At 37.1% G+C, this 22939-nt stretch overlaps 1 protein-coding gene across 1 annotated transcript in view; it reads left to right on the top strand.

Moving 5' to 3' along the window:
• Larp7 (La related protein 7) overlaps positions 1 to 22939 on the top strand; it is a 100542-nt gene that overhangs the window by 47498 nt on the left and 30105 nt on the right. Inside the window, exons 5-6 of the mRNA XM_090384723.1 lie at positions 7164 to 7409; positions 14909 to 14978. Coding sequence (XP_090240849.1) covers positions 7164 to 7409; positions 14909 to 14978 — 316 coding nt within the window. The remainder of the gene's footprint in view (positions 1 to 7163; positions 7410 to 14908; positions 14979 to 22939) is intronic.

Genomic DNA, 22939 nt, shown 5'->3' on the forward strand with positions numbered 1-22939 from the left:
ACAGTATTAACATAGGATGAAAGGAAACTAGTTAAGCACCAGGAGAAAGAAAAAGGTCCTGTTATTTACCTATTTATTTCAGGTATTTTTGAATCTTTCTTTATATTCAGATAGTGAAAATTATAATGTACCCCACACATAGTCTCCTGACTATGTTTGGAGACTAGGTACATTACTAGGCACATAACAACCTAGTTTTCAGTTCTGCAATTTGAAGAACTAAACACTAGATTGTACTTTTGGTAAGACCACATTTTCGTTTCCTTCACCAATCTTGTTGCCTTTCTTTGCACTCATTCCAGAAGAGAAGATCTATATCCTTCTTAAAATGAGGCCTCCAAATCTGTACAGGTCTGGAGGCCTCATTTTAGGAAGGATATAGATCTGCTAATCAGGAATAAATATAAAATAAGAGGAAAAATAAATAATATAAATAAAAAAAATAATAAATGTAATAAATATAAATAAAATAAGGGTAAAAATAACAGAATCTCTTCTTTAACCAGAGACTCCATTATTTTTACTCGAGATGGGGCCTAACCATTGCTTTATACAATGGAATAATCACTTCCTTATCTCTACTAGCAAAGTTCCTGTTATCATACCCATGAGCTGTTCTGGCAGCCTGCATTGCTCAGAGAATCTGATTGCACAATAACCCCCAGTTCTTTTTCTTCCACTACCCTGAGAGTGGTACCATGCAGCTGATACATTAATCTGAGATTTCTGCTACCCCAACTACCCTTCAACTGCCATTTCTCAGTCCATCTGCCTAATTTTTTTTGCAGTAGCTTACCCTGATTACTGTCATTAACCCCCTTGCCAACCTTTGTATCATATGCAAAGTTAGACATTAAGTCTGATATACCTTCATTAATAAATATAGAAAACAACAGTGGACCAAGCACTGAACCTGGAGGGAAATCCACAAATAAGATTAGCCCATGAAGAGCAGTGTACATTAATAAGTATTTGCTGTCTTCTTCCATTCAACCATCCCTTTATCCAGAGCAGTAACTTCCCCTTAATGCCACACTGTTCCAATTTGTACAGCAGTCTTTAATGTGCAACAGTATCAAAAGCTTTCCTGAAATCCAAGTATATGATATAAAAAATATTTTTTTCATCCGGGTTAATGCATTGTAATATCCAATCAGATTGGTCAGACAAGATCGCCCCTTAACAAATCTATTCTGTGAGTGCAGTATAATTGCATTCCTGCCTAGATGGTCCTCCATTATTTTTCCTGGAACAGAATTTAAGCTAACAGGTCTAGTTACTTGTGTCACCTTTTGACCCCCTTTGTGAATTGGGGATACATTTAAACATCTCCAGTCCATTGAGACCTCTCTTGAATCCAAAGATGTTTGTATAATTCAGGCTAAGGGTTTTCTTACTCCCTTTGCTGCCTGCCTGCCTTAATATAACTGGATAGAGCCCATCCATCTCAGGAGCCTTTATGTTCTGCTGTAATAATTTTTCTTCCACTCTCTTCTCAGTTATCACAGAATCATTTAGCTTTCTGTTAGATTTTGAGGAACTTCTGGCATTCCCCTCCCTAAAGGACTCCTCATGCATGAATCTAAATGCAAAATGGGCACAAAGAAGTGGTGTGACTTGGAGGAAAACTGAGGGGGGGGTACGATTCTCCAACACATCACGTCCTAAAAAAAAATGTGCAACTTGTGAAATGTTTGCTGAATTCTCTGGAACAGAACATGATCTAGACAAGGAGGATGTCTTTGTGTGTGCCAGGTGCAGAGTTTGTCTAGAAATTAGGTGTCAACTCAGCGTTCTAATGGGCATCTACGAGAGCTTGAGGTGTAGGGTAGATGCCCTCGAAGAAATTAATATGAGAGGTCCGTCAAGCTCTCAGCTGCCCAACTCAACGCAAGAGCTCACTCCTGGGCATCAGGCAACACAGCGGCAATCTCCAAGGCAGAATGCGCTGGTCCCAAAGGAACTAGTTATTGTTGGTGACTCAATTGTCAGGGAGACGAGACATATATTCTGTAAAAAGGATAGATGGAATAGGACCAGGGTATGTCTGCCAGGGGCAAAAGTTGATGACATTGTGCATATATCATCTTTTAAGGGCACAAAGAGTGATATTGTTTTACACGTTGGCACCAATGACATTAAGAGTAGGAGATCTGCAGATTTACTTAACAAGTACAGGTCAATGTTGCAAAGAAAGTTGTGAGTTAGGGTTAAATTTGAAAGTGTCTGCAATTCTGCCCAGGCACAATAGGAGGGAGTACATGATAAGAGCCTTGTCAATCGATTTGGCCCTGAAGGGAATGTGCAAGGCTCAAGGGGTAGAATTTTTTTTCAGCCTGGTCTATGCTTGTTAACAGGAGAGACTGCTTCTACACAGATGGAATACACTTAAATAGAAAGGCTGCAAGAATATTTGCTATCAAGGCAGTGTTAGGTAGGTCAGAAAACTGCTAGTTTGGGGATGATTCACAGACTGAAAGGTTAAAAGTAGCTGCAGGCAAAGGTGAAGGTGATTCTTGCACTACTTCTATTAGAATAAGCAGTGGCCTAGAGCAAGGGGTGCTGGGGGTTTCAGGGACTGATGGCAGTCATTGTGAAACAGGTGGTTATATGGGATGTGTTAGGGTAACTAAGAATAAGAATAGGTGCATGTATACCAATGCTAGAAGTATAGTAAATAAATTTGATGAATTTGAAGCGTTGGTCAAGACATCAAAGGCGGATATTGTTGGGATAGCAGAGACATTGTGTCAGATAGATATTAGGAATGCAGAATTGGAATTTGGGGAGTACAATGTGTACAGACAGGATAGGAAGGGAGGAAGTGTTATGCTGTTAATTAAGAAAAACATAAAATCAAAAGAAGTGCATCCTGTTGATATAGATGAACAGCACACTGTTGAGTCAGTTTGATGTGCTCTGTGAAAGCAAAAATAAGAGTAGGAGTGTGTTATAGGCCTAATGATTTGAATGAGTATAATGAACAATTGTACAGTGAAATAGTGGGCTAATAAATCAGAATGTCTTATAAATGGGGGATTTTAACTTCCCAGATATTGACTGGAACTTGTGGGTTGGTCATCGCACACTAGTAAGACTTTTGTGGATTTATTAGATGATTGTTTTCTGCAGCAGAATGTTTGAGAGGCAACCAAAGAGGATAATACTCTTGATCTCATTATCAGCAGTGAACAATCTTGTATTAAGAATTTACAGATAAAGGTATCACTAGGTGGCAGTGATCACAGTGTACTGATGTGAGATTTACTTAAAGATATAATTACCATCAGGGTTATAGGGGAAGGGTTTTTGCTTCCGTAAATGTAAGTACAGTGGTCTCAGACAGTTTTTATATTATGTACAGTGGGATCTACTGATGATGTTACCAACAGTAAATTCTAAGTGGTAAACATTCAAGAAATTAATCATGGAAGCTACTAGACTCTTCATACCTATTAAGAAATAAATGGTTGTGAAATGAACTAATGAGACTCTTAGCAGAGAAGAAAAATGCACGAGATGCATATAAATTATCAGGCGACACAGAAGCCTATGGCAGATATAAGCTAGTCTGTAATTAAGTCACAAAGGAGGGTGGTGGTAGTAGTAGCAGTAGTGGCATGTGAAGCAAGAAAGCAAGTGTATGAGCATATGCAGCATCAACCAAAAAAAAAATCCGTCTAAATGTTTGTCCAGTTCTTCCTTAAATTTATTTAACCTATCACTTCCACAACGACAGATGGAAGTGTGTTCCAGCAATTAACTGCCTGCTGGCTAAAGGCAAATTTCCACACATCTATTCTACATCAGGTTAGGCAGGCGAAGGCAGATTACGAGAAATCTTTGGCAAAGTATGCTAAGAAAAACAGCAAGGTTTCTTTACTTATATAAACTCTAAAAGGAAGGGCACGAATCTGATTGGTCCACTTGATATCAGTGGTTTGACAGTTGATGATCCTGCTCAGATAGCGAACAAACTGAATGAGTATTTTGCATCTACATACACATATGAGGAATTATTAAGGTTTGAAAATGGCAGAAGGTTATCAAATTGTAGCAGGGTGCTTAATGATTTTTTAATAACTGAGAACAAAGTGGAGGAGAAATTGTTGAAGTTAAAACATAAACATAAACAAAGGCACCAGGGGTGGATGGGGCCTATCCAGTTACATTAAAGGAGGCGGCAAAGGAAGTAAACAAACCCTTAGCCATAATTATGAGGGCATCCTTGGACTCAGGGGAGATGTGCAAATGTATCCCCAATTCACAAAGGGGGATCGAAGGTGACATGAGTAATTATAGGCCAGTTAGTTTAATTTCTGTTCTGGGTAAAATAATGGAGTCACTGGTTAAAGATTCATTGCAGGATCATATAGACAAGACTGCAGCAATAATTCAGACATAGCATGGGTTTGTTAAGGGAAAGTCTTGTCTGACAAATTTGATTGGATATTATGATGTGGTTACAAAGGAACTGAATGCAAAAAATAATTTTGATATCATATACTTGGATTTCAGGAAAGCTTTTGACACTGTTGCGCATGAAGGCTACTGTACAAATTGGAGCAGAATGGTATTAAGGGTAAGTTGTTACAATGAATAAAAGGATGGTTGAGTGGGAGAAGGCAGAGGGTGGTAATCAATGGGTGCTGCTCTTCGTGACTAATGTTATTAGTGGAGTCCCACAGGGTTTGGTGTTAGATCCATTGTTGTTTTGTATATTTATCAATGATATTGATGAAGATATATCAGGCTTAGCGTTGAAGTTTGCAGATGATACAAAGGTTGGTAGGGTTATTAATGACAGTAATGGCAATGTGCTACTGCAACAGGATCTAGAAAATTTGGGTAGATGGGCTGAGAAGTGGCAACTGAAGTTTTTAACATTGCCAAATGCAAAGTACTGCATATGGGTAGAAGTAACCTCAGAAAAACGTACCAACTTTGTGGTACTACACTTAAGGTAGTAGAAAATGAAAAAGACCTGGGAGTAATTGTGCAGTCTCATATGAAGTTTTCTGAGCAATGCAGACAGGCTGCCAGGGCAGGTCATGGGGTTTTGTCAATGATATAAAGGAATTTTGCTAGCAGGGAAAAGGTGATTGTCCCTCTGTATAAGGCAATGGTCAGGCCATGCCTTGAGTATTGTATACCGGTCTGGAGGCCTTATTTTAGGAAGGATGTAGATTTGCTTGACCATGCACAGAGAAGGGCGACAAGATTGGTGAGGGAAATGAAGGGATCCTCTTACCAAGAGAGGCTTAAGTTCTGCAAACTGCAGTGGCTGGACACTAGGCACCTGCAAGGTGATCTGATTGTGGTATAAGGCCTTGAATGAGTTGAGTACGCTGAATTCTGATGGGATTCTTCCATTTGTTCAGATTACGAACCTAAGGGGACATAAATTCAAATTGAGGAAAGACAGGTGTAGAATAGATGTGTAGAAATTTGCCTTTAGCCAGCTGGTGGTTAATTGCTGGAACAAACTTCCATCTGTCGTAGTGGAAGTTGATAGGTTAAATAAATTTAAGGAGGAACTGGACAAACATTCAGAGGGAATTGTTGCGTAACTTTTATTTTATTTATTTATTTTTTTTTGGCTGATGCTGCATAAGCTCTTGCTTAAGCACTGCATAAGCACTTGCTTTCTTGCATCACATGCCACTACTACTACCTCTTCAGTTTGTCAGCAACCTGAGCAGGATCATCAACAGTTAAACAATAAATATCAAGTAGACCAATGTGATTCAACCCTATCCATTTACTGCTAATATAAAGATGTCTTTGCTACTTCTCTTGGCATTCTTTGCCAGACCTTTCTCGTAATCTGCCTTAGCTTCTCTAACCTTCTTTGTGACTTGATTACAGAATAGTTTATATCTATCATAGGATTCTGTATCACTTGATAATTTATATGCATCCTGTATATTCCTCTTCTCTTTCACATTATCAGTTCATTTGACATCTATTTACATCTAAGCCTGGAGCCATATTTCTTAGTTAGTACAACAAGCTTACTTAGATTTATTGGACAAGAGTGAAGGAAGTTTTTAAGGAATGATCCAAGGTGCATTTTAACAGGTATAGCATGTTTTGATAAAGAGCACCACTAGGATCGTTAAATAGATACAAGTTTTTTTAGTAAATATGCTCTTATTTGGTGCATTATTATTTCCTGCATATAATAACTGACATTCTAGTGGATGTGTTTTATGAAATTTATTGGACCAATATTTAGCAATTATTTATTGTTTTTCATAGATATATATCAAAGGTTGTGTGTATACTGTAGCAGAAGCACCAGATGTTTGTTGCGGTGCACTCATTGAAAGAATGAGTGGGAACATTTATTTTCAGATGTTCAGAAAAGAAAGTTCTGTTTCTTTGTGCATATGAAACTTGGAGGTTTTTTTTTTTTTTTAAGTTTACTCATATTAATCAAGAATTAGTACATATTTTTTATTACATAATTAGTACATATTTTTATTATATTAATCACAACAGAAACATGAAATACATGTTATCTATCAATTTTTATTGAAGTCCTGGAGGAAATAAGTAAAGTACATTACAAAAAATGTTGACTGCATACTATGATCTGAGGTACATGTTATTCTTTTCTTCTTTTCCCATTAAGCATGCTGCTTGTTGATTTAGGGTAAATCATCCTCCCATCTTCTTTTTGGCCTTTCTCTACTTCACTTTAGTCAACTACTATTCTCATGTTGCTTTTTGTTTATTTTATTAAATCACAGACACTCCACGAAATATATTTTGCATTTCAGTTTTTATTAAAAATCCAGGATGAAATAATTAAAGTATTGCAAAACCTTGAGTAAATATTATATTGTGAAATATGGGCCATGAAGTGAAAACAATCACTTTTATATATTATTAGTTAATTAATTAGTAATTAATTGGTAACAAGGTAGTTACTTACTTTTCACTTCTGTTAATCAGAGAAAAAGAAATAATTTAGTTAATTTAAAAAATAAAAATACAATGTGCCTGAAATATAATGTACTGTGTACATTACCCAACTTGTTTTGAAACATCCTCCAATAATATGAAAAGAGAGCAGACATTAAAACTGGTTTAACCTTTAATTGACATAAAGCTATGGTTAATCCATCTAATTCTGTTTACTTTCATTTTTCATATAGATATCTACTGATGGAAAATTAGTTAGGAGAACAAAACCTGTGGCAGAGATGGAAAATATTGATGAATGTACTATTTATGTAGAAAGGCTTCCTCCAAATGTAGACCATGATTGGCTGAAGAATCTTTTTGGAAAATATGGTAAAGTAACTTATGTAAGTCTTCCACGATTTAAGCATACAGGAAACCCAAAAGGATTTGCTTTTATTGAGTTTGAGTCATTTCTTCCAGCACAAAAGGCTTGTGAGGTATAATTCTTTTTACTCTTCTCTCTTATAATTATTAGTTTTCCTTTCCTTTACCCAATAATTTCTTTATGAGAATTTGACTTTTGATTTTAGACTAATTCATCTGTTTATCAGAAAGGTTAAAATTTGAGTAAATTAGAATTGCGCTTTGGACCAATGAGTATTACTGAAAAATTCCTTTATTATAATTAATATATTATTGAGTTAGTTTATTGAGTTATTCTATTTTGGATATATTGAATGAAACAATAGAGGCAAATTTTATAAGCTAAACAGCAGTTTTTAATTAAACAAAGCGATTTAGCTACTGTTCTTTGTAAAATCATAGTTGTGTATCTCTTTTGTTGTTATTTATATAGCACATTAGTGTCTGAAGCCATTTTGCATTATGTCTTATAAAAGTGTGTATGTTTGCAGGTTGATTTTAATATTGCATGGACTGAAAAACTCAGAATAACTCATGAGTGAAGAACCTACTTCCTGTGCCTTACATTAGTCAATTACTCCCCTGATGTTAAGGACCTTTAAGAATTCTTCTGGTCTCTAACAGGATTCTAATCCATACATCTCCAAACAAGTAGGAAAACCACTGTGACGATCCACACACAGCTATCAGATTTTTTTCATACTTTGTGCAGAAATTAAAGTATTTTTTTTTTATTTTATGGTGTCTCCAGAACACAAAAGGTTATTGGCATCACTACTACTGAAGTACTGTGGGTGATTATAACCTTTATGCAAGTTGGAAAGCAAGAAGCAACTTATTTGACATGAATTTCTCTAGATTGTAATTTTCAGGAAATGCATAGAGGAAGGCAATTTATATAATTCTGAAATAGAGGGAATAAATGAAGAATAAGAATAGTCTTTGAAGAAGAATAGAACTTTGGAGTTTAACTGAGAATGAATGCAGACCAATTGCTACCTGTATTCATTTGGACATTTGAAAGATAAAGTAGGAATTTCAATGCCAATTCAGAAGAAAAATACAGTAGATTCTCTGTGTATGCAATTATTTTGTTCTTGAGACTTCTTGTATACTTGAAATTCATGAAAACTTAAGAAACAATAGATAATGGGGGTTATGTTCTAAGATCTATTTCAAACTTTTATAAAAGTTTTTTTTTTTTTTAAAGTTCTAATATTAATAATGTAAGGTAATACAAATAGAAAATCTTAAAAACAAAAGTTTAGAATAAATGAGTTTATTTACTTAAAAACTAAAAATCTTACATAATATTTGGATACTAATCGGAGTCTGTCACCAATGGGTGCACTGTTCCCAAAGTTCCCGTTTCAGAAACACTGTTTGAACGACTGAAAACTCCAGTAGCATTGGCTGTCAGGCTTTCTTCTTCAGTTTGAACAACATTAGATTATATGGAGCAAGTGTGCTCTCAAGATCTCTTCTTGTCGAATTTCCACAAGCATATTCAGCATAAAGATTCTGAAAAATATTGATATACAATCTTAGAATATCTTTTTTTTTTTTGTGCCTTCTGTACGTTGGAAATGGTGAAGAGGTTCATAGATGCAGTATCATCCTCCTCTTCATTTTGTGCTTCACACTCTAACAGTTCTTCTACAGGCAACTCCTTCATGACTGTTTACAATTTCTGTGATGTGTCATCAGGCTGAAGGCCATGAAAGCCTTCACCACCAAGCCGTCTCCCAAGTACTACCAATTCAGCAATGTCTTCCATAACTTCTTCTTGGATGTCCTCTGTTGGCTGCTGCATGTAAACATATTCTGGCCATAGTATCTTCCAACATTTGTTGTGGATTCTTTGTTTGTCCATGCACCATGAATATTGTCAATTTCTTCCATCAAAAAGTCACGAAGATTTATCTCTGGATTTTCCAAGGCATTTAACATTGCTTTAAAGGTTTGCATTTAAATATAATTTTTTTAAATGTGGAAATGATGCTTTGATCCATTGGCTAAATTAACAAAATAGTGGGCAAAAATGCAACTTTAAAGTTTTGTTCATGATTTCCAGTAAATGACTTGGGGAATTATCAGTTAACAACAGTGCCTTCTATTGCAAATTCTGCCTTTTATAATATCATTTAACTTCTGGGCAAAAGTCCTTTATGAACCAGTTGTTGAACATTTGTCCCATCATCCACACTTGGCTGTTGAACTTACACTGGATTGGTAAGCTATATTTTTTAACGTTTTTCAAAGCTTTCTGATTTATAAATTAAAAAGGAGTTATGCTTAAAAATCTCCTTCTGTGTTTCCATAGAATAGCAGAGTTAAAAGATCTTTAGAGACCTTGAATTTTGGAGCCTTTGCTTATTCCTTATAAATAAAGAAATAAAGGGCCTTGCTGGCATCCTCTTCCAGTACAGACCAGTCTTATCTACATTAAATACCTGCTTTGATTTGTAGCCTTCCCTCTGGATTAAATTTAACAATTCATTAGGATATCTGTCAGCTTCACACTGGTCGGCACTTGCAGCTTTGTCACTAAACTTAATGTTGTGCATATTATAACCTTTCAAACCATCTCTTACTTGCTGAAAACTCCAGGACTTCACCACTACTTCTTTCAGTTTGCAGGTGCTATAAGATGTTTATGGCCTTTTGCTTGATGATGTTTCTATCAACTGGGATATACTTTTGATTATTATCTTCTATCCATGTCATCAACAGTGATTCTATATGCATCATTAATGGGTTTCATGAACATGTAATGGTTTTTGCAGCCAGAGGTCTTGAATGCTGCACAGATGACTTGATGGCATCCTTCTTTGTGTATAGCCGACCGGGCTAGCCGAGTGGGTAAAGTACCTGCCCCGCAACCCAAAGGTCGCGGGTTCGATTCCCGCCTCGGGCTTGGATCAAAGTACTGCAAAAACCTTGGGAGGTGCAATATGGCCACAGAAGCCGATGCGCCAACAACTATCAAATCAATCAAAATCAACCTTCTTTGTGTAAATGGTGCGCACTGTTAATTCCAAATGCATGTCCAATGCATTTCTCCAGCTGTGGTCCTTGAGATAATTTCAAACTTCTCCAAATTCATCATTATATTTTTCTCCTTCATGGGTCCAGACATAGTTGCACTTTTGCAATTTTTATTAGATGCATAAATTTTGTAGAACAATTTTAAAGACAAAATACTAATGACGGGGATGATCTGATGATGATTAGATGATGATTATAGATGGATGACCCCTCCATGATGATTTTAATTACAATTTTTTGACTCCTAAAAACTCGCCCTTGCTTGTAAACCAATGGACCATACTGTATTGTTTGTGGACCATAATGTAGCAAATACATAATGTGTTGTTTCTCATTCAACTGCATGCCAAACATCCACACACAGCACAACAGATCCACAATATTGTGTACCAATAGTGTTTTTAGTGCAACCAGTCATTACATATTTTGAGAGAGTGGCATGCGATAATTTTTTTTTTATATATAAAAACCTCAAACACAAGAGGTATTAGAATCTATAGTACTTAGTACCGTGCATGGGTTGGAGGTTGAGAAGACGAAAGAAGATATTTGTTGACATTAGGCTTTAACTTCTGTAGTCTGTAATTTTGAGGAAATACGTATGAAGGAAGGTTGTTCCAGAAAACGGCAGATGAATTAATAAATGAGGAAGACGAAAAGTTGGTTCTGTGAATTTTGAAATAAATGGACAGTAAATGGATGTTGGCTGGTGGCAGCATGTGTTGTACTATTTTGACAGAGTAGGAATTATTAGAAGCCAATTCAGAACAGTACATCTATGTGACAGAGAGTGGAGAGACTCTGTTAAAGATGAGTCATTAATTAACCTAACTGCCCTCTTCTGAATGGAATCTAGAAGCGTGTGAGAGGTTTGGGAGTACTGCCCCCAGATGTGGGAACAATATTCCATGGCAGGGAGGATTTGCAATTGGTACAGAGTGAACAGCTGTTTAGAAGAAAAGTAAAGCAGAGACTGAAAGAGAAAACCAAGCAAGTTTTTTTTAGATGCAGAGGAAGCAATATTTATCTTGCCTAGAAATCAGAGTGTCACCAAAGGTAAGCATAGCAGAAGAATCCTCTTTGCAAGATATAAGACAGAGAGTTTTAGAAGGATTGAAATCAACTAAGTTGTCTTTCTTCCACTGAAGAATTACCTGGAGATTGGCATCTAGTCCCTTTGTTACTGTACCATAGTAGTTAATCAGATTGGCCAGAGAAGATCTCCCCTTAACAGAACTGTGTTGTGATTGCCACAGAACTGCATTCCTATAATTGATATTAATATAAAGCATTCATTGAGTTATGAACATTCAAGTATCCAGTAATAATAACTTGGAGAAAGTATTTCAAGAATAGAAAGTCAAAGTTTTTAGTGAGTTGTATGTTTGGGAAAGCAATATAGACAGCAAATGAATTTTACAGAATACATATAGAGATTTTGTAAATGTTTCAGTTTTTGTTTCAGTTTGTTTATTAAAAATTCAAGAAATCTCCATTGATTGAGTAAAAATGACTAGATATAACAATTGCTTAGGTGTGTCTACCTAAGAATTAAATATTATATACATGATATGAAGGAATATTCATTCAAGAAGTTCCACAACCTGGAACTTCAAAGTTCTGAAATTCAAGGCCCAATCCTGGAGTGTGTTGGTGTATTTTTTTGTAAACAAAAAAAAAAAAAAAAAGAAAGAAAAGGAAAATTAAAATGTGTGTTAGTGAGAAATATATGAATTGTAGCATCCATGTACTATTTTGACTTCCAATCTACATTGCTGATCATCAGAATTTGAAAAGTATGGAGTAAAAAAAAAAAAAGTATTTGTCACTTTTGGTGCTTTTACCATGGTCTCACTTGTATAGCACTTAACTTTTTGTGTAGCACTTTTAACTTAACATTTTTGTATCAACAAAGATGGCTGTTATTGTTGCACTTTTGCATTCTTACATTTAAAAAATATATTATTCATACTTGCAGTCATCAAAAAACTGAATTGTAAATATATCCCAACCTGCCTGCTTGTGTGGCTATTATTATTTATTTTTATATATATACCCTAAGGTTAAGCAAGGTGGTGATAATGCACTAGACAGAGTTATCTCCACTTGTTATTATGTAGTAACAAGAATCTTCACCCATTTCTCTGTAGGTTGTGGGTGCCACCATATCAATCTATACCTGTTGGTTACCTCTAATATACCAAGCATTTTTATGATATTTGAGCCTTGCACATGGGAGCATGGAGGAAACACAGGCTATTACTAATAGTCCTACCCAACAAAGGATTTGGTTACTATAGAATGACCAAAATGTACTTATACTGCTGATTACAATTCAGTTATTGCAGATCTTCAGGGATAGCAATAAATAAAAAAAAGAGTTAGCTTATCAGTTTTAAAGTGGAAAAATCCTGCCATTACTAATTGATTATGTTTGCAGACAAGGCTCATTTCTTCATTGGGGATGTGAAAATCCCCATAGAAATGTTCTTCATCATGTAGAATGCGCCATATTTAATTAGTAAACTAGAGCATCAGTCTTCTTTCACACGTCTCTCTCTCTCTCCGATGAATCATTTTTCCATTAAGACAGTGCATATCTCCACATTATCAAATGTGGTGATGGATTTCTTAGGCGCCTCCGTAGCCAGGTGGGAAGGAGCAGCATTGCTTAACACACGCTTCTTGATTAGACCGGGATTCGAGCCCGTCACAACCAAATACGGAGGATGCGGAAAGGTCAGGGAATGACCACTGCATATCCCGGAGCAATATGGCCTTAGTTGCTAATTCTCCTAAAAACCAAATAACATAACAACATAACAATGGATTTCTTTCTTAAAAATTTAAGTAACCATATACACCGATGAGCCAAAAAATTATGATCAGCAAGTCGTTATGCAAATCGAAGCACCTGCAGCTGAACTACAACGTGTCCGCGGGTCAAGACATGGTATAAAAAACAACTGATACTGAGCTCCATTAATTAGTGTTACTCTTGTTCTTCAGATGGGAAAGGCAGCGGACGTAAGCAAATGTGGCAAAGGCCAAATTGTAATGGCCAGATGACTGGGTCAGAGCATATCTGAAACGGCACGGCTGGTGGGGTGCTCATGGTCAGCCGTGGTTAGTACCTACCGAAAGTGGTCCGAGGATGGGGAAACCCACGAACCACCAGCGAGGTGTTGGTTAACCACGGTTCATTGATGCTCGAGGTGAGCGAAGGCCTCCCAGATGGTATGTGGCAACAGAAGGGAGAGTGTGGCGCAACTCACCAGTAATTGGAATGCTGGTGATGGGAGTAATGTGTCACAACACACAGTACATCGAACCCTGATGAAAATGGGGCTGCGTAGCTGCAGGCCACTCTGAGTGCCCATGCTAACCACAGTTCACTGGCGACAGTGCCTACAATGGGCACGCAAGCATCGAAACTGGACCTTGAGTGATTAAAAGAAGGTTGTCTGGTCTGATGAATCACATTTCCTGTTGCACCATGTGGACGGCCAGGTACATATGTGTTGTTTATCGGGAAATGATGGTGCCTGGATGCACCGTGGGACAAAAACAAGCCAGTGGCGGTGGTGTCATGTTTTGGGTGATGTTCTGCTGGGATAACCTTGGTTCAGTCATCTATGTGCTGGGCACTCTGTCTACCACCTACCTAAACATCATTGCTGACCTGGTACACCCTTTCATGGCAATGGTCTTCCCCTCTGCTGGTGCCGTCTTTCAGTAGGATAATGTACCGTGCCACACCGCCCGGATTGTTAGAGACTGGTTTGCAGAACATGAGGAAGACTTCTAGGTATTGCCCCAGGCTCCAAAATCCTCAGACATCAATCCCATCGAGCATCTGTGGTTTGTGTTGAAACAGCAACTCCAATCTGCAGCGTCTCAGCCACAGATCTTACAGGAGTTAAAGAATATGCTGGTTATGTGTTGGCACCAGATACCACATTACACATTTAGAAATCTTGTAGCGTCCATGCCTCACTGGGTACGAGCTGTTTTGGCTGCACGTGGTGGACCAACATCATATTAGGTAGGTTGTCATAATGTTTGCCTCATTGGTGTATTGTCAGATCACTTTTAAGAAAGGTTTTGAGTGCAGTTCGCCACAACTATTTTATTTATTGTAATGCATTTCCTATCCTATAATGTGGGAGATTTCTGGAGGGTTATGCAATTGTGTACTGTAACAGTTTGCATTTCTTTCAAGAGTTGAGTTGAAATCGATGCTGTTGTCAGAGAATTTTATATTGTTAACAACAGTGACAAACTTTGCTTTCACTTTGAAAGTGGCCTATATTGAAAATATTGTTATATAAAAAAAAATCATAACGTTATGCTTTTAATTAGATATACAGCACTGCATGCTTAAAATATTAAACAATAATATAAAAAATAGATTTAAAACTGTTACATCTTTTGAAGATCCTGTATAAAATTCTGTTCATAGTAATTGCACTTCACTTTTGTTATAGTCTGATATTAGACATTTATAAACCAAATTTCTCTGCAGGATTTTGCTGATCATATTGATCAGGACTCTGAAGATGATGGTGAAGAAGAGTTGGAAAAAAATGAACAGGGTAGGTGTTTAAAAATAAATCATAGGTTCTCAAAATTTAGATTCTCTATCATTTTAAATTGCATCAGCCATCTAGATTTTGTTCATATAGAGTAATTCCAAGAAAATTTTTGAAGTGGGTACTGTTGGACTGTTTCATTTTCCCAATCTTTTTTCTTCTTGGAAGATATTCATAAGTGATATTTAAAAATGATTCATAATGCTCACTTTTTTGTCAAAAATGCATCGTTTACAAACTTTGACAATTTTTGGTGATAACTCTGAAGTATTTCAATGAAATAAAACACTAAATCCATGTGAATAGAATTAATTTTACTTTATTGTTATAACATATGGAATTCTTCATGACGATATAATGAATTCATATTGTCATTTGATTGGAGGGTATGGGTTTGAATCTCATTGTGACTTCAGTAATTCTTAAAGGCTTCTTCAGTCAGGACATAGTTAGCTGATCTTAGGCCTGGCATAGCCAAGTGGTTAAGAGAAAAAGTGCACTAGCATATGCTTTTTTGAGTGGACTGTGGTTTAAGCCCACGACTTCGTGGTGATTTATTGTAAACTCCTCTGATCTGGTGGTCATGATGGAGTATAAACAAGAGTATATTATATATATATATTTGTTTTTTTTTTTAAATAAAGGAGAGGGTTTCAGCTTGCCCAACATGCAAATTGATTTGGTTAAAGCACTTGTATAGACATAATATTACAATTAATCATTTAAATTGGTGTTCAGTATGAACTGGCATGCCATGACCATAGCAGTTTTTGATATTGCTACATTTCTGTATTCTCTGCAGAATCCTATCATCAAGCCAAAAAATAGGGAGATTAATACAAAAAGACAAAACTCAGAAAAATTGACATTTTTGATCTTGCTGGAAGGAGAGGGAACTGAAGATAGGATTCTGTAGTGAATCAAGAATTTTAGTTATTTGAGTTGTTTGTTTATCAGGATTTGTAAGGCTATGCCATAAGTTACAACAGTAGATTAAAATTAATTGTATTTGTGTGGATGCAGTGTTTACTTTCATTGAAATACTTCTAATTTTCTATATAATATTATTCCCTTACTGTATACTTTGAACTGTGAAAAATAATCATATGATTCAAAAGATGTTCTCATTAGACTGATTTGTTTAGTCTAATGGATAAATACTATCCTCTAGGGGGTGGCTAATTAGATCATTAAACACTTGAACTACATTAATGGAAAAAGTACCTAGAGAAATGTCTGTACTAAGTTGGTTAATTGTAAAACTAATGAGCTTGACTTCTGTGTTGGTAAGATTATGGAGTCTGTGTGAGGACACATAGACTCCATAATCTTACCATAATCTCGAGATAGTGTTGGCATTCGAGGTGAGTGGACGCGCTTCATCAGGGCTCCTCAGTTAAGTGGATTGGATTACTGTTGATTATTGTTTTTAAATATTTGATTTATTTAGATATTGTTGGATTATTTTGTTATAGGTTTTCCTGTAACAGTTTGATTTTTATTATATTATAGATATCATTTTTTAAAGTTAATTTTCATTGATATTTAGCTAATTTTATAATGGTAATTACGAGATCTACCTTAAACACTTCACAGGGTATAGTGACTCACATGGAAATAGCCAATGGCGATTTACAGGTTAGTCATGATTTAATCCATTGCGGAACCTGTGGAATGTTTTCCAAGGTCGAAATGGTGGCTAATCATGGCTCACCTGGGGATTCTTTTCTTTGCGATTGATGTAAGGAGTGCACCGATCTTAAATTACAATTTGGTGCACTGATGGAACAATTTGAGTCACTGAAAATACGGGTGCTTGTCCTCGAGAATAATGCATCTGGGAGCTCGACAGGGACTCAAGACTCCAGCAATCTACCAAGTGATGCACACCTGATTCAGGCCTCAAAACAGAAAAACCAAGTGCAAACTACTCTGGTTCAAAAGGACTTTGTTTTATTGGGACACTCCATTGACAGGGAAATGGGGAATAATTTTTGTAATAAGGATAAGATTATGAATTTGTAGATAAAGGAACCACTAGGTGGCAGTGATCACAGTGTACTGATGTGGGATTTACTTAAAGATATAATTACCATCGGGGTAAAGGAAGTGTAAGTACAGTGGTCTCAGACAGTTTTTATATTGTGTACAGTGGGATCAACTGACGATGTTACCAACAGTAAATTCTAAGTGGGAAGCATTCAAGGAATTAATCGTGGAAGCTACTGAAAGTTTCTTACCTATTAAGAAATACTGTTCAAGGTTTAGGCCTAAATGGTTATCAAATGAACTAATGAGACTCGTGACAGAGAAGAAAAATGCATGGGATGCATATAAATTATCAAGCGACTCAGAAGCCTATGGCAGATATAAGCTAGTCTGTAATCAAGTCACAAAGGAGGTTAGGCAGGTGAGGGCAGATTACGAGAAATCTTTGGCAAAGGATGCTAAGAAAAACAGCAAGGATTTCTTTACTTATATAAACTCTAAAAGGAAGGGGATGAATCTGATTGGTCCACTTGATATCGATGGTTCGACTGTTGATGATCCTGCTCAGATAGCAAACAAACTGAATGAGTATTTTGTATCTACATTCACACATGAGGAGTTAAGGTTTGAAAATGGCAGAAGGTTATCAAATTGTAGCAGGGTGCTTAATGATTTTGTAATAACTGAGAAAAAAGTGGAGGAGAAATTATTGAAGTTGAATGTAAGAAAGGCACCTGGGATGGATAAGAGCATCCTTGGACTCAGGGGAGGTTCCCACGGACTGGAGATGTGCAAATGTATCCCCAATTCACAAAGGGGGATCGAAAGGTGAAACAAGTAATTACAGTCCAGTTAGTTTAACTTCTGTTCTGGGTAAAATAATGGGGTCACTGGTTAAAGATGCATTGCAGGATCATCTAGACAAGACTACAGCAATAATTCAGACACAACATGGGTTTGTTAAGGGAAAGTCTTGTCTGACAAATTTGATAGGGTATTATGATGTGGTTACTAAGGAACTGGATGCAAAAAATAATTTTGATATCATATATTTGGATTTCAGGAAAGCTTTTGACACTGTTGCACATGGAAGACTATTGTATAAGTTGGAGCAAAATGGTATTAAGGGTAAGTTGCTACAATGGATAAAAGGATGCTAATGTTATTAGTGGAGTCCCACAGGGTTCGGTGTTGGGTCCACTGTTTTGTATATTTATCAGTGACATTGATGAAGCTATATCAGGCTTAGTGTTGAAGTTTGCGGATGATACAAAGGTTGGTAGGGTTGTTAATGACAGTAATGGCAGTGTGCTACTGCAACAGGATCTAGAAAATTTGGGCAGATGGGCTAAGAAGTGGCAACTGAAGTTTAACCTTGACAAATGCAAAGTATTGCATATGGGTAGAAGTAACCCCAGAGAAACGTACCAACTGTGTGGTACTACACTTAAGGTGGTAGAAAATAAAAAAGACCTAGCAGTAATTGTGCAGTCAGATATGAAGTTTTCTGCACAATGCAGACAGGCTGCCAAGGCAGGTCATGGGGTTTTGTAAATGATATACAGGAATTTTGCAAGCAGGGAAAAGGAGATGCCTGACCATTGCCGTATACAGAGGGACAATCATCTCCTTTTCCCTGCTTGCAAAATTCCTGTATATCATTTACAAAACCCCATGACCTGCCTTGGCAGCCTGTCTGCATTGTGCAGAAAACTTCATATCTGACTGCACAATTACTGCTAGGTCTTTTTTATTTTCTACCACCTTAAGTGTAGTACCACACAGTTGGTACGTTTCTCTGGGGTTACTTCTACCCATATGCAATACTTTAGATTTGCTTCAGCATGTACAGAGAAGGGCAACAAGATTGGTGAAGGGAATGAAGGGATCCCCTTACCAAGAGAGGCTTAAGTTCTGCAAATTGCAGTGGCTGGAGACTTAAGTGCCTACGTGGTAATCTGATTGAGGTGTATAAAGCCTTGAATGGGTTGAGCACGCTGAATTCTGATGGGATCCTTCTACTTGTTCAGATTACGAACCTAAGGGGGCATAAATTCAAATTGACGAAATACAGATGTAGAATAGATGTGCGGAAATTTGCCTTTAGCCAGCAGGTGGTTAATTGCTGGAACAAACTTCCATCTGTGGAAGTTGATAGGTTGAATAAATTTCAGGAACTGGAGAGGCATTTGGAGGGAATGGTATTATTTATTTTTTTTTTTTTTTGGCTGATGCTGCATAAGCTCATACTTGCTTTCTTGCATCACAAGAAATAATTTGCTACTACTACTAGAACTAGGCTATGTCTGCCGGGAGCAACTATTAATGATGTCACCAACAAATTGTCAAATTTTAAGGGGGTAAAGAGAATATTATTATTCATGTGGGGACTAATGACATTAAACTTACATGATCTGACGATTTGTTGGAAAAATACAGGACCATGCTGAGGAAATGCCGCGAGCTAGGCCACAATGTCTGTGTCTGCAATTCTGCCCAGACATGATAGGAGGGATTATATATTAAAAGCCTTGTGGATTAATTCAAGACTTGAAGGACTCTGCAAAGTTTTAGGGTGGAAATTTCTAACAGTATGGCCCACACTTGTAGGTAGAAGGAATTTGTTTTGTAGAAACAGGATACGCTTAAACAAAGGTGGCACAAAAGTTTTTGCCAGTATTATTGAGTATATCTTAAAGGTTCGGGGAAACTGCTAGTTAGGGTGGGATGTAAGTAATACTGACACGCGTTTATCTGATAATATTGGTCAAAGTAACTCTTGCACATACCTCAAGAGTTCTTATCTGTTACCCCAACTGGACATATTATCTAGATGTTCTGGGGGCAGAAATGTTTCAAATGAGCAGGTAGCTAATGCCAGAGGAGCGAGCCTAAAAAATTTCAAGGGTTGCATTATAGTTGTTAAATATACAAGAACAGTAAGTCTTAATTGTTTATATAGTAATGTTAGAAGTGTCGTCATTAAAATGAGCAAATTCAAACTGCTGGTTAAAACAAGTAATGCGGACATAATATGGCTTACAGAGACATGGTGCCACTTGGAAATTGGGGATGATGATGAATTTCAGTACGGTTTGTATAATGTATTTAGGAAGGATAGGGTAGATAGGAGGGGTGGTGGGGTAATGCTTTTTATCAGACACAGACTGAGTGTGACGATAGCTTTCCCGGATTCAGACGTTTCACATGCTAGTATAGAATCTGTATGGTGTGAGATAGTTGGAAACAAAGGTATAATGCGTGTAGGAGTAATCTACAGACCAGGTGATTGTGAAGATTATGACGAAAACCTCTACATGCAAATGGAATGGGCAAGTAAGCGTCAATGTCTTATTATGGGTGATTTCAATATGCCTCTAATTGATTGGAGTAAATGGGAAGGAAGCTCGACACGGGGAACAAAATTTTTAAATCAACTAGATGACTGTTATTTGTATCAACATGTCAGGGAAAGTACTAGAGAAAAGAATATCCTAGACCTCATCATACCCATGAATCAGATGATATAACAGGGCTGACAGTAGAGGAACCAGTAGCAGGAAGTGATCACGGATCAGTGGATGATGATCAGAGAGGTAGCAGTTGTAAAAGGCAAAGGAATGGGTTTTTAATTTCAGAAAAGGAAATTACGATGCCTTAAGGTACTACATGGCCTCTATTAACTGGGTAGATATCGCACAGAGAATGAATACAATTTAACTGTGGTATGCTTTTAAAGCATTAATCACAGATGCCTTGAATGCGTATTTACCATTAAAAAAATACTCCATGAGGAGGGTTCCAAGTTGGATGAATAGTGAAGTTGCCACATTACTTGAGCAGGAAAAGGTGGCATGGAAATATTACAGAGCAATAAAAAGTACTGAAGCCTATAACAGCCACAAGATGATCGGTAATAGAGCCAAAGAAAAGGTTCGACAGGCAAAGGCAGTTTATCAGATCTCTCTAGCAAACAGCAAAGATGGGGGGGGGGAATAAGGAATTCTTCACATGTTTAAATGCCAAGAAGAGCAGGACAAACCAGTTCGGACCTTTACGTAAGGGAAAGGGGATAGTATTAAATACACCAGCTGCTGTTGCAGATGAACTCAACAGTTATTTTGCATCGATATTTACAAATGAAAAACCTTTTGTGACAATGGAAAATTGTGGGAGCAAAGTTGAAAAATATATAATTAATGATAATGAAATTTCGCAAGATTATTTAATGAAAAAATTTCGCACTTACAGGCCAGTAAGGCACCTGGAGTTGATGGAATATACCCTATAATCTTAAGGGAGGCGGCAAGTGAGTGCATTGAACCATTGAGGCTAATTATGCGAGCATCACTAGACCCTAGGGAGATTCCGTTGGATTGGAAAAGTGCCAATGTATCTCCCATACATAAGGGTGGCTCTAAGAGAAGTGGGAAATTATTGACCTGTCAGTCTGACTTCAGTGGTAGGGAAAATCATGGAGGCAGTGATCAAGGGTGGAATTCAGAATCATTTGGATAGAACTGAAATTCTCAAGGGTACTCGGCATTGTTTTGTAAAGGGAAAATCATGTTTAACAAATCTGGTTCGCTATTTTGAAAGGGTCACTCACGAGCTGGATTTAGGGAATAATTTCGACATTGTTTATTTAGATTTCACCAAAGCTTTTGACTCAGTCCCACATGAGCAGTTGCTTTATAAGCTGGAACAGGTTGGAACCACTGGGAAAATCTTTAGATGGATAGCAGGATGGCTTCAGGGCAGGAGGCAGAGGGTTGTGATAAATGGCTATTCCTCAGATTGGGTTGATGTAAGAAGTGGGGTTCCCCAAGGATCAGTATTAGGACCACTGTTGTTTTTAATTTTCATAAACGACATCAATGAAGGGATAGAGGGCGTGATGTCTAAATTTGCAGATGATGTTAAACTTGGTAGAGTAGTTAATGATCACTGTCAAGCTAAGCTTCTTCAGAGAGACCTAGATAGACTTCAGGGAATGGTCAGAAAAATGGCAGCAATGCTTTAATCCAACAAAGTGTAAGGTATTACACCTGGGAAACAGTAATCCCAAAATAACTTATTCACTTGGTGGAGTTCAACTAAACCCAGTACTGGAGGAAAGGGACTTGGGTGTTACGATACGGTCAGGCATGAAATTCTCTGAGCATTGTAAACAGATTGCAAGGAAGGCCCATGGTGTCCTATCGATGATCTATCGAACTTTTGCAGGTAGAGATAGGGACGTGATAATCCCATTATATAAGGCTTATGTTAGACCACACTTGGAATACTGTGTTCAAGTATGAAGACTGCACCTAAAGAAAGACATCGAGCTTCTTGAAAGGGTGCAAAGAAGGGTAACTCGCCTGGTGAGATCGGCAAAAGGGCGTCCTTATGAAGAAAGACTTCGAATATGTGGGTTGCAGAGTTTGGAAACTAGGCACCTTAGAGGAGATTTTATTGAGGTGTTTAAGGCTCTGAGAGGCATCAGTAAAATGAATGGGGACCAAAGTTTCAAGGTTATAAATGATGCTAGAACTAGGGGGCATAAATTCAAGTTACGGGGGGGGGAAATGTTTAGATTGGACTGCAGGAAGTTTTATTTTATCCAGCAAGTTATGAATTACTGGAATAAGTTGCCTACATGGGTGCTAGAGGCTGACAGTTTGGGGAAATTCAAAGGTCATCTGGATAGTACCTTCGGGTGAGGGAAACGCATAGGATGATAGGTTTAATTTTCTTTTCTTTTATTAATTATTATTATTATTTTTTTTAAATTTATTTATTTATTTTTATCATTGTTTTATTTTATTTTTTATTTTTTTTTGGCTTGTGCAGCCTAAGCCATAGGCTTTCTTGCACCATGCAGCCATTACTAATACTAATACTAAAACAATTAGGACCAACTCAACAAGAATAGAATCCAAAAGTGGTTGCAGCATGGGTTCACGAAAGGAAGGTCTTTGATGTCCATATGA

This window comes from Mastigoproctus giganteus, chromosome 11 (genome assembly GCF_048544385.1).
Source record: "Mastigoproctus giganteus isolate SK-2022 chromosome 11, ASM4854438v1, whole genome shotgun sequence".
NCBI classification, from domain to species: Eukaryota; Metazoa; Arthropoda; class Arachnida; order Uropygi; family Thelyphonidae; genus Mastigoproctus; species Mastigoproctus giganteus.